The sequence below is a fragment of the Saccostrea echinata genome, unplaced genomic scaffold, assembly GCF_033153115.1.
Source record: "Saccostrea echinata isolate AGI-Se365-2 ecotype Australia unplaced genomic scaffold, CSIRO_AGI_Sech_v1 ptg000030l, whole genome shotgun sequence".
Lineage (NCBI taxonomy): Eukaryota > Metazoa > Mollusca > Bivalvia > Ostreida > Ostreidae > Saccostrea > Saccostrea echinata.
The window spans coordinates 2,705,910-2,719,688 of record NW_026889779.1 but is presented as its reverse complement, the minus strand read 5'-3'; the positions used below and the strand labels follow the sequence as shown (position 1 = coordinate 2,719,688).

The 13,779-nt window shown below is 34.4% G+C and overlaps 1 protein-coding gene across 1 annotated transcript in view; it reads right to left on the bottom strand.

Annotated features, from left to right (window-relative positions):
• LOC133197105 (circadian locomoter output cycles protein kaput-like) overlaps positions 1–13,779 on the bottom strand; it is a 31,033-nt gene that overhangs the window by 5,670 nt on the left and 11,584 nt on the right. The window contains exons 8-15 of the mRNA XM_061332949.1: positions 13,323–13,439; positions 12,856–13,042; positions 12,324–12,430; positions 9,688–9,835; positions 9,077–9,264; positions 7,261–7,469; positions 6,126–6,233; positions 527–707 (exon numbers count right to left, since the gene is read on the bottom strand). Coding sequence (XP_061188933.1) covers positions 527–707; positions 6,126–6,233; positions 7,261–7,469; positions 9,077–9,264; positions 9,688–9,835; positions 12,324–12,430; positions 12,856–13,042; positions 13,323–13,439 — 1,245 coding nt within the window. The remainder of the gene's footprint in view (positions 1–526; positions 708–6,125; positions 6,234–7,260; positions 7,470–9,076; positions 9,265–9,687; positions 9,836–12,323; positions 12,431–12,855; positions 13,043–13,322; positions 13,440–13,779) is intronic.

The window sequence follows — 13,779 nt, the reverse complement described above, 5'->3', positions numbered from 1 at the left end:
AATTACTTCCCTTTGTGTCGCTAGTTTAGAAAGAAATTAATTAGAAATCTGTCCCTAACAAAATAATATTTACAGCTACGATGAAGTTTTGGAGTGTGTTTAAAACATTTAACGATTTTCAAATTTAATGAATGACCAACAGATAATATATTTCATTACTGAATAAAAAATTTAAACAGAAATGAAAATTCTGAAGAACAAACAGAGTTCAAAACAAACGAAATAGACGATGTTTTCAAGTGAAACGTAAAAAAAATGACACATTTGATCAAGTATTTATTTACCATCTTTGTTTATATCTATGAAATTTTTAACTTGCTATAACGGTTCAATTTTCTCCAATCCGGATGTTGTCTAATCCGGCCAAAAATTTTGGAACCACTGGTCGCCGGATTAAGCAAGTTTTACTGTACATGTATAGGGCATCCACATTTTGATGAATAGTGATAACTTCCCCATTTTTGAAGTGGGGACCTGAACAAACTGTGTACTACACAAAAAAATAATCCTTCAGCTAAAGCTTCACCTGGATTGGGGACATCAGGGAGTGGAAGAATTCCCTGCTGAGCCATTGCAAGCTGCCGTGTAATCTGTTGAAGTTCTTCCTGTTGTTGAAGAATGGCCTGCTGTAATTTCTGGGACTTCTCTCTCAACTGTTCATGAAGCTGCTTCTGGATTGGTGTCAGAAATAACTGTGGAGTCTGACTCTGTTCACATACATAAAATAAAACGTATACTAACAATTCAAAGAAATATTTCTATGTTAGAAGTGACAATTAAGGCCCAAAAAAATTAATCAATAGTTTCTCAGGCACGCCGCATCTGGTCAAAATCTGCCACATTGATCAATTTTATTGACATTTTGAAAAGGGAAATAACTCAATTTTCTATTTTTCCAAGTTGAAAAAGAAAATTGAGTTATTTCCCTTTTCATAACAATTAATAGAATTTTTTTTATTAGACAAACAATATTCTTCTAGTCTATACAGTCCTTTATTAATTAACTTTTAAAGAAATGTTTAGAATAACATAATTTAAAGTTGAGTACATTATAATTAGTATATTAAGAGAACAAAAAAGTAAGAATCAGTTAATATGATCATTTTGTTAAACGACTGACATGAAAAATGAGACACCTGCTTCAAAAAAACAAAAAACAAAAAAAAAAAAACCTGCCTGCTGCATTGAATTTTGAAATTTTTGGGCTGAGAAACTATTAATTAAATTTTTATCGCCTAACAATTAGAGAGCACAAAAAAGCCATTCTATCAAAACTAGTACTCCAGTACTCCACATGTCGCACTGAAAAACAAGAGGCCCATGGGCCTTGAATCGCTCTTCTGATAAACTGTACAACCTATCACTTCTATTTGAAGCCTCGAAGTATCCTGTATATTTACATAAACCCTTGAAATTCCAATTCACACTCTGAGAACCCAAGATGATTCTAAGCCAATTAGTACCTGAGAGTTGGTCATGGTGACCTACTTATCACTTGTCATTCTCTGAGGACCCATCAACTAAGTTTGATGATTCTAAGCCAATTAATACCTAAAATGTTTTTTAAAATTATAATCATAAAATTTTATAAGTAGGTCAAAGTGACCTACTTTTCAATTGTTTTACTCCAAGGACCCAAGATGCATCAACTGACAAAGTTTGATGATTCTAAGCCAATTAGTACCTGTAATATTTAATTAAAGCCATAAATTTTCAAAAGTAGGTCACCGTGACCTTCTTTTCAGTTGCTGTACTCCGAGGACCAAAGATACATCGACTGACAAAGTTTGATGATTCTAGCCAATAAGTACCCAAAATATTTAATTACAGCCATAAATTTTCAAAAGTAGGTCACAGTGACCTACTTTTCAGTCAACCTACTCCGAGGACCAAAGATGCATCAACTGACAAATTTTGACGATTCTAAGCCAAATAATTCCTGAATATATTAAATACAGCCATAAAATTTCAAAAGTAGGTCACCATGACCTACTTTTCAGTTGTTGTACTCCAAGGACCCAAGACGCATCAACTGACAAAGTTTAATGATTTTAAGCCAATTAGTACCCGAAATATTTGATTAAAGCCATAAATTTTCAAAAGTAGGTCAGAGTGACCTACTTTTCAGTTGCTGTACTCCGAGGACCCATGACGCCTAAACTGACAAAGTTTTATGATTCTAAGCCAACTAGTACCCAAAATATTTTATTAAAGCCATAAATTTTCCGAAAGTAGGTCACGGTGACCTACTTTTTAGTCGACCTACTCCGAAGACCCATGACGCATCAACTGACAAAGTTTGATGATTCTAAGCCAATTAGTACCCAAAATATTCAATTAAAGCCATAAATTTTCAAAAGTAGGTCACGGTGACCTACTTTTTAGTCGATCTACTCTGAAGACCCAAGATGCATCAACTGACAAAGTTTGATGATTCTAAGCCAATTAGTACCCGAAATATTTAATTATCGCCATAAATTTTCAAAAGTAGGTCACTGCGACCTACTTTTTAGTCGACCTACTCCGAAGACCCAAGATGCATCAACTGACAAAGTTTGATGATTCTAAGCCAATTAGTACCCGAAATATTCAATTAACGCCATAAATTTTTAAAAGTAGGTCACTGTGACCTACTTTTTAGTCGACCTACTCCGAAGACCCAAGATGCATCAACTGACAAAGTTTGATGATTCTAAGCCAATTAGTACCTGAAATATTTAATTATAGTCATATAAATTGAAAAGTAGGTCACGGTGACCTACTTTTCAGTTGACCTTTTTTGAGGACCCAAGATGCATCAACTGACAAAGTTTTATGATCATAGGACTTAAAATGTCCAAATTATGCCTCTAAAACACTTTGAAATCGAATGCCTGCAAAGTTCAAAAAGTAGGTCACTGTGACCTACTTTTTAATAAATATGTTTTATGGCCCCAAGATGCATCATCTTACAAGATTTAATGATTCTAAGCCTCCCCGTATTCGAATTAATGACCTTAATTGTTTTAAAAAAGATAAGCCATAAAATTCAAAAAGTAGGTCAAGGTGACCTACTTTTTAGTTGACGTACTTTGAGGACCCAAGATGCATCAACTGACAAAGTTTGATGATCATAGGCCTTAAATTCTTCAAAATATGCCTCTAAATCAGTTTGAAAAAGAATGGCCGCAAAATTTAAAAAGTAGGTCACTGTGACCTACTTTTGAGTCAACATGATATGAGGTCCTTAGATGCACCAACTGACAAGATTTGATGATCCTAGTCCTTATAGTAAGCAAAATATCAACATTTTAATAAAATGTAATTTTTGGTCAACTTTGAAGTGACCTTGAGACCACGCCCTTTGCCCCAGGGTAAATCCCCGTGCAAATTTTAATCTACAACATATCCTCATCCTTTTGTGTAAGTTTGGTAATAATCTGCCCAGTGGTTCTTGAGAAGAAGATTTTTTAGCAACCAGTACTTTTTTTTCTATTTTCCTAATTATCTCCCCTTGTTAAAGGGTCACAACCCCAGTTTTAGTATAAAAGGGGGCCCTTGGGCCAAGGATACCCTGAGACAAATTTGACAATAATTGGCCAAGAGGTTCTTGAGTTATGGCCCATATTCTAAAAAGTTTACGCACACCGCACAAATGGCCATAGCATTAGCTCTTTGAGCCTTTGGCTCAGAAGAGCTAAAAAAGAATATTTAATATTCCTAATCTGATTTGATTTCTATAAACTTTCAGCTTAAATTTCAAAATAATTTGTTTCAAGTACTACAAAAAGATAATTCTGCCCAACAAATGCCAACATTACATAAATTTAGTGCATTATAAAGTTATGGTCTGGTTCAATCCTTGTGACCCTGACCTTTATGTCATCTTGGTGGAGGGTGGTGACACACTCCCAAGTCGTAAGAGAGGGCAAACTTGTGATAAAGAATTGTGACACATCTTGCGGTCGATAGCTACCTCATTTTTCAGTATGAATTTTAACAATCTCTCCCTTATAAAGGCAACTTTAAACAAGAGGCCCATGGGCCTTGAATCGCTCTTCTGATAAACTGTACAACCTATCACTTCTATTTGAAGCCTCGAAGTATCCTGTATATTTACATAAACCCTTGAAATTCCAATTCACACTCTGAGAACCCAAGATGATTCTATGCCAATTAGTACCTGAGAGTTGGTCATGGTGACCTACTTATCACTTGTCATTCTCTGAGGACCCATCAACTAAATTTGATGATTCTAAGCCAATTAATACCTAAAATATTTTTTAAAATTATAATCATAAAATTTTATAAGTAGGTCAAAGTGACCTACTTTTCAATTGTTTTACTCCAAGGACCCAAGATGCATCAACTGACAAAGTTTGATGATTCTAAGCCAATTAGTACCTGTAATATTTAATTAAAGCCATAAATTTTCAAAAGTAGGTCACAGTGACCTACTTTTCAGTCAACCTACTCCGAGGACCAAAGATGCATCAACTGACAAATTTTGACGATTCTAAGCCAAATAATTCCTGAAAATATTAAATACAGCCATAAAATTTCAAAAGAAGGTCACCGTGACCTACTTTTCAGTTGTTGTACTCCGAGGACCCAAGACGCATCAACTGACAAAGTTTAATGATTCTAAGCCAATTAGTACCTGAAATATTTGATTAAAGCCATAAATTTTCAAAAGTAGGTCACGGTGACCTACTTTTCAGTTGCTGTACTCCGAGGACCCATGACGCATAAACTGACAAAGTTTTATGATTCTAAGCCAATTAGTACCCGAAAATATTTTATTAAAGCCATAAATTTTCCGAAAGTAGGTCACGGGGACCTACTTTTTTAGTCGACCTACTCCGAAGACCCATGACGCATCAACTGACAAAGTTTGATGATTCTAAGCCAATTAGTATCCGAAATATTTAATTATAGTCATATAAATTGAAAAGTAGGTCACGGTGACCTACTTTTCAGTTGACCTTTTTTGAGGACCCAAGATGCATCAAGTTACAAAGTTTTATGATCATAGGACTTAAAATGTCCAAATTATGCCTCTAAAACACTTTGAAATTGAATGCCTGCAAAGTTCAAAAAGTAGGTCACTGTGACCTACTTTTTAATAAATATGTTTTATGGCCCCAAGATGCATCATCTTACAAGATTTAATGATTCTAAGCCTCCCCGTATTCAAATTAATGACCTTAAGTGTTTTAAAAAAGATTAGCCATAAAATTCAAAAAGTAGGTCAAGGTGACCTACTTTTTAGTTGACGTACTTTGAGGACCCAAGATGCATCAACTGACAAAGTTTGATGATCATAGGCCTTAAATTGTTCAAAATATGCCTCTAAATCAGTTTGAAAAAGAATGGTCGCAAAATTTAAAAAGTAGGTCACCGTGACCTACTTTTGAGTCAACATGATATGAGGTCCTTAGATGCACCAACTGACAAGATTTGATGATCCTAGTCCTTATAGTAAGCAAAATATCAACATTTTAATAAAATGTAATTTTTGGTCAACTTTGAAGTGACCTTGAGACCACGCCCTTTGCCCCAGGGTAATTCCCCGTGCAAATTTCAATCTACAACATATCCTCATCCTTTTGTGTAAGTTTGGTGATAATCTGCCCAGTGGTTCTTGAGAAGAAGATTTTTTAGCAACCAGTACTTTTTTTTCTATTTTCCTAATTATCTCCCCTTGTTAAAGGGTCACAACCCCAGTTTTAGTAAAAAAGGGAGCCCTTGGGCCAAGGATACCCTGTGACAAATTTGACAATAATTGGCCAAGGGGTTCTTGAGTTATGGCCCATATTCTAAAAAGTTTACGCACACCGCACACCGCACAAATGGCCATAGCATTAGCTCTTTGAGCCTTTGGCTCAGAAGAGCTAATAAAAATGCAAATCCTAACAGGATCACATAGACAACCTTGACTGAGAGCCATTTATCTTCTGATTATTAACAACCTTTCTTTTTAGTGTGAACCTTAATAGCCTTTTCTTTCGGAAGTTTAATCCTCAACAAATTTATATAATATTCACTTTAAAAAATGACATAATTCACTTATAGGGCGGAAAATGTACAAGTATGTCCTTGTAAATTATTATCAAGGTGAAAAGATCATTTTGTAGGTAACATACTGGAGATTTTTGACCATCAATAACAGGAAGTTGTGAACTGTGATGCATTGTGGGAATGTGCGAAGTTGAGGAAACACTGTCTGCTCCATTTCTGTTTGATACCATTGCCTGTAAATAAAGTAAACTTTCATTAATTTCCCAAAATTTAACTTCTAAAATCTTGAAAACAATAAAACTTCTTCCCTCTTGATTTTAAAAGAACTGTTTATGCAATATTTCCAATATTGGGAATGCCCATTTTTAAAAAAATATTGCAAGAACTTAAGTTGTCGTAATGTGATAATAACCTGTGGCCATGCCCTCCCATCTTTTTAGGTGCACAATCAAAACAATTTAAATACTACATAGACAAAAGCATCCATAGATACACAAAATAATTATGTACAGTGTAAGCACTGTACTTCACTTTTGAAGCTGGGAGCATGCTAAACTTGCTCATCAGTCACTGAAGTGCAGTTTGGCTTTGGAAAATTAGTTGCAAATTTTCTTTTCACCCATTGCCAAACTTTTTTGGTGAGTAGTCAAAATAAGCAAGGTTCTATATGAAGAAGTCTACAACAAAGTGACTATCTTAAATTTATTCCTCCTCATGATTAACTTTTGACACATGCTGTAGTTCAATCATGAAAATGTTCTAATTGCCCTCTTTGATACATGGATCTATACTATTTACATATTCTTGCTCCATAACTTAAACAAACACATCCATTACTCATGTGCTATTTTAGAAAGGTAACTTCAGATGAAGGTAATTGACAATTACAGCAGTCTTTTCTAACATCACAGTACAGGGTTGTCCCTAAGACCTGGGGGAAAGGGAATTTCCCCACCTATAATGACATAAGCCTATGGTTATTATGGTACATGTATTTCCTCTCAACCCCCTCTTAGAGGAGGAATCCCAGACCCTTTCTACTTGTTTAATATCCCCTGCTATTTCAATCAAGGGACAAACCTACAATATATACTAATCGACATCCTCTGCTCTTTTGCTACCAAAATTTCATTGGAATTTAGCTTTCTTGATATGAATAGCAGGATGAAAGGGTAAAATTAGACAAATCCCATCAAATTACAGAGGATTGGTCTTTACAACTATGGTAGAGACCCATAGATTTTTGAAATGGATTCCTACCAGTCTATCTGGGTTGACATGTAACATATTCTGGGCTGCAGCAGCTGGTTCTGTGTATCTCTGTAGCTGTTTGGGGTCATTAGCAGTAGCCTGGTTGAGGTATCTCTGTTGAAGCAGAAGCTGGATATGCTTGTGTTGTGACAAAGAAGAATCTTTTGTGATGTGAGAGGGCAGTTCTTCCACACTTTCTTTATCAGACATCTGATTTCCTGTAAAATACCATATGAAAATCTAGTCAAAAAAGATAACACAGTTACATTATACCATATTTATCCCAGCTAATGTCTAGGGCACTTGGGAACAAATTACAAAGTGCCAGAAAGAAGGGGGTAATAACAATAAAATATACTGAACAGTGATAAAATTGTTTTCCCTTACTAGTCTGTAGAACTATTCTACTGTGGTAAACTTGAGTAATACAGGGGATGAAACAAGTAAAATTGAATAATAACACAATTAAAGTTACTAGAAGACACAGTCCAATGACACAAACAAAAGACGACCAATTGATCTAGAGGCTTCTACAACAGGAGTTTGATTAAATTTTTACCAGCGTTTTTGGTTTCTAGTCCATAAGATGCACATTCACGGTTTCCTTTGTGATGAAATAATCAGCCTTTATTTTATTGTATAACAGTTATTCATACCAAGAAATAACCACAAGTTCATCATGTTTTCTTTTAACAACATAGGTTTTGTATCAAGATGCAATAACTTACATTCTATTAACCTTTTATTTAAATTCAGATGTACAGTGTAGTACAGTCGTAATCACAAAGGCTCAGTAAACCATATACAGGTAACTCTTGATGGCTCGAACTTTGATCTCTCGAAGTTCTTGATCGCTCGAAGTGAGTCTCCGGTCCCGAATTTTTCCCCTATATAACTAAGCAAATTTACTCTTGATTTCTCGAACTCTTGATCTCTCGAAACCCTTGATCCCTCGAAGTCAAAATGCAGTCCCGCTATGCATATTCTATTAGAATTTAACCTCGATACATCGAAGTGGCTATGTGTAATTAACACCTTTACCTGGACATTTAAATCGTCCTAGGCAGAAGACGCGGGTCTTGGGGAACGGGATGTTTATTCAGGTGACACTTATGCTGCAAGGTGATAATTGATTTATAATTAATCATATTTTGCCTATATGCTATTAAAATAATTATCATCGACTGTCTTACGTACGGTAATTCAGAGACGCAGTGTCAGTGAAATGTAGTAAATGATTAAAAGACGAAACACTAATTTTATTTTTATTTTGAGTCTGTGTCAAAGTTAAACGAAATATGAAAAAGCAGAAACAGCCTCAATGTCAATATGACGACTATTATTGGACAAATACTTACAGAACTGCGTTCAATTATCATGCTTGGAATAGTCAATGCATATGTACGACGCTGTAAAACGTTATTTTCAAGTAACGAATGCATAGATCTAGTATGATGTCCGTATTACAAAGAATAAATAAATATACATGAAATGACGATATACATTTTTTGCGTTACTCAGTTTAATGAAATATTCATCTAAAAAATATCGTTGTTTTATAAAAACCACGTGTAAAAGGTTAGCATGGTTAGCACTGCATGAAAATCATTACATCTGGTTAGACTAATTTTAAAACCTGTCAACAAACCCGGAAAATTCCGGACTCTTGAAAACTCGAACTCTTGATCTCTCGAATTTTTCCTCGGTCCCGCGGACTTCGAGGTATCGAGAGTTACCTGTAGTTCCATATTTACTTGAAATTGGGTCAGAGTGACCTAGATAAAAGTATGAAAAATTCCTTTGTAAATCTTAAGTATGCACTTACCACTGACATGTTGATCAGTGCTGGCAGAATCAATAGAGTGTGAAGAGGACCAGTTGGACCGTGACCTTCCTCCTGAGGTCACAGAACATACGGAGGGACTTCGCTGGACTTGGAAGGAAGACTCCAAGTTGTCTGACTTAGAATCAATACCCAAATCCTTGAGTACCTGTTCCCTGACATCAGCATAGCTAAAATACAAAATTGGTAATCAATAAAACCATGTTTCTGAAGATAAATGACCTTCAAAAAGTTTACATATATTTTGTGAGTATTAAATAGTGGAACATATATGAGCTTAGCATTAATTTTTTTAAGCTTGAAATCTTTATCTTTAAAATACATGTATTTCATTAATCAAAAAACAAGATTAAGTGATTCATATCTCCTAGGTCTCATATATTTTGAATCTTGTTCACAGACATATCATTTTGATTCTGGTGTCTAAAGCTTTGAATATACTTTAAAAATTGACATTGCTTTAGCTAAGTGAAACCTTCTTCAGGTTTGCAAGGCTGACACTTGCACAATCAGATTATAATAATTGTATTACATCAAGAGAAAAAAAAACTGATTCCAGATTTATTACTTAAGAGTTATTTTGGGTTCCTTACCTTACAACTACATTAGTGCAGACAATAAATTCTGGCTTGGAATTCCACTGATGATATGTTATGTAATATCTTGTTTTTATCCAGATCCACTGTTGCCCCTTTGTCAGAAAACGATAGTGGGTTGACGATCCCTCCCCAGTCTGCATTACTATTAAAACACAATGTAAATACATCACTTACTATTGATACATCATGTATCAGTTGCGTAAAGGGCCACAATACTCACCTGAGTCCCAATGGCCCTATTTTTCTTCATCAGTAGATTTTTTCCCTATACATGTATACTTCTATGTAAAACTTTGATCACCTATTGTGGTCCTACTCTACCCCCAGGAGTCATAATTTGAAAAAAAAAATGAATCTACAGTACCTGTGGATGCTTCCAGAATTCAATATGACTATTCATGCTTTTGTAAAGTTTTTTTTTTATATATTCCTATGTATGTTAAACGTTGATCGCCCCTTTGGGCCCCATACTACCCTCCTGGGGTCATGATTTGAACAAATTTGTATCCACTACGTAAAGAAGCTTTCACATAAGTTTCAACTCTTTTGGCCAATTGGTTCCCGGAAGATTTTTAAATATTCTTTCTTATATATTAGTATGTAAAACTTTGATTGCCTATTGTGGCCCCAACCTACCCTTTGGGGACATGATTTGAACAAACTTGAATCTACACTACCTGAAAATGCTTCTACATTAGTTTCATCATTTCTGACCCAGTGATGCTTGAGAAGATTTTTAAAAGATGATATTAAATTTTCACTCATTCTTAATTATCTCCCCTTGGAAGAGGGCAAGACTCTACATTAGAACAAACTTGAATCCCTTTACCCAAGGATACTTTGTAGTAAGTTTAGTTGAAATTGACCGAGTGGTTCTTGAGAAATCGAAAATGTGAAATATTTACATACAGACAGACAAATGGACACCAGACAAAATATGATCAGAAAAGCTCATATGTAATGAGTCTTCAGCTCAGGTGAGCTAATAACTGTCAAAAGACAAAATATCATACCTATTGATAAATCAGCTCTTGTTGAAACATGATGTATCACTTACATAATGATATTAAAAACAGTAAATTCCAACAGACAGTTTAATATGCTGAACTACTGAAATATCAGTTAGTGTTAAACGTAATATTTACATTTCTAATTGTTGTTTTCTCTGTGATAACTCTTTGAAATTTAGGTGAGTTGATTTTTTGGTAATTACACCTGAATGTAAATTTCACGAAGTGAAATGTCAGGAGCCTAACATGCAAGTCAAGTAAAATTTATATTTACAATTTTACTTCATATATAAATGTAAATATAAGGAATAACTGTCTAGTTTGTTGGGAACACCAGGGAATCAACGACAGTTGGAAACGTAGGATTATTTATGCATAATGGGCTCCTGTCAAATCATGATTGTAAGTGAAGACTTCACATCTAATGTCTATATCCCTGATAATCGATAAATACATCAAATTCAGAACAATAGCTGCTCCTTACCTTAACTGATTTATAATCTATAAACTTATCTAGGTTATGTTTAACATAACCACACAGAGTATCCCACCACTGTTTTTATGAGTGGTTGGTAGTTCAAGGTACATAAAATACATATAAATCAGACAGTGGTACACCACAAAGTCAGTCAGGATCAGACTGCTCATTAACTTAATTAAGACATATATATATATAACATTACCCCAGGGTAGTCAATTGAAGTACACAATTCAGTAGGTCAGGTCTGTAATTATATATTATTAAATGTCAGGAATTTTGATGCTGATTAGTCCGAACAATCTTGTTTGAGGTGTACCTCCAAGTGCAAGTTAACATCAAAACAGTAAAACTCATAGAATGACATGGATGTAACAAATTCACAGATAAAGCAGTTTTTGGGGATCTCTGGCAGAATCCTAAATATTTCTTTGTAAAATTTTATGGTTTTAATGGACTCTAATAAGACAAATTTACAGATATATATGAAGTGATTAGTTGTCCCACTGAGGTTAAAAATAACAACATTTACATCTTTTATAACAAAGTTTTAAAGATCTCAAAATTCATAAAATATTGAACTGAATTTATTTTTCTGTTAAGTATTTTTATATGAAATTCAATTCAACAGAAAACTTAAAGTTATTCAGGGTATGTCTTGTATTTAGTGCTTCTTTAACAAAATTTGTAGTCATACTTTAAGGAAAACCTACATTATGAATTCACTGCAAACACTTTAATGAATTCATCATGGACATAACGAATTACGCATATAGTGAAGTAAATTCACAGGTCCCCAGGACATTGCTATATCCAAATTTTACTGTATTAATTTTATGGAGGTTAGGTTTATTCAGCCTCCATCAACTATTACCTTATCAGGTCCATATAGTAACAATTAGACCTCATGGAAAGTCAAAAATTACATACATGTAGTATACTGACCTATAAAAAAGTTTTCAAATCAATGTCTCCTCAAGTAAACTTAAAACTCCTGTAAAATTTCCATGACACTTTTTTTTTTTACATTTTTCTTTTTGAAACATGAAATATCTTCAGTAAATAATATAATGGGATTCTTTGTGCCTGGGGTTAAAAAAAAACTATCATCCATTAATGTAACATGTACACTGAAAACATACACTGCTCATGTGATTTAGCTATCTGTTCAAGGTCATCAGGATGATAATAATCATATCCAGAAGTCCCTAAAACTTCAAATGGTAGATATCCAATTATTGGAGAGGCCCTGAAAAGCAAAAAATACATATATATATATCAGAACCAAATCATGCTTTTGCCTGATTTTCTTCAATGTATGATTTGTCTGTAGTACTGACAAAGCACTGGAGAATTCATTTTCACCTCTAAATATGACATTAACCTTACATGACCTTTTGACCTTCAACAAATATGAAGGCCACATCACAACACACTGCAGAAAGCAGACCCTTACAACTCCAATTCCTGTTCATGACTTTTCATCTTTGCCATAAAATTTTTAAAAATGCGTTTGGTGAAATCTTACACATCATTATTTTCAGAACTTAAGATTGAAAACTTTGAATAGGATTATACATAGCTAAGTAACAAACAATCTTTGACACATCTCAAAGGTTTAAATTTTTAAATGGTAATACATAAAATTCTTCTTCTCTGGTTGTGTATAAATACCTGTGATCCAGAAATAAAAACTTCCATTCTAAGCTGTGTCGTGATGTGAATTCTGTTTTAGATTCGTCCACTAGAGACATTTCCCGTATAAACTGAGAGTTGTGTAGTCTCACTGTACAACAGAAACAGCTGTTTTCTTTTGGTCCAGTCTGTCCGTACTGGGAACACTCCTCCTCCACACTGCTCACTGGACAAATACACAAAAATGTTGGGAGAAAATATGCAATACATGTACATGTGCATATGAATTTTCTATTAACCACTTCACAATGTCAAGGTTTTGTTATATCCTTTCCCTATACACGTATTCCTTTGTGTAGAGGAGCCTGGACATTGACAAGATGCCTCTAGATAGAACTACTTTTCCTACAGAATTCATTCTAATAACTAGACTAAAAAATTTGAACAGTATAAATTTGAGTGACTGATGATGCACTATTTTTGTGTAAATTAATGTGATGACCTACATTTATCCCTGCTCCAGTGCTGGAACCCTGACAGACTAACCACTTCATACAGGGGACTGTTACTGGGGGGCAAGGATTCCCTCCTGAAGTGACAACTATAACACAGCTGATCCTTCTCTGAAAAAAAAACAAACAATTTACATGTATATCTGAGTGTTTCTGTCATTCTCTTATATTTTGGTTTTTTATTTTTTAAAAACAATTCTCACATTAATCAACTACCAGATATTTTGGCAACATTTTCCAGAAATTACAAAAAAAGGAGTTAGAGGACCCGTGAGCACTGAGCTCAAAAAATGAAATCCCTACATTCATATGATTTTAATGGCAAAGTCCTTTTTTTTTTGCTATGAGAAAGAATGGCAGTGTCCATGTTTTGCTGTGGGAAAACCCAAAAATCTGTCTGATCAAAAGGAAAAATAGGAAGTGCACAATGGGAAATAAAGATTCCGTGAAA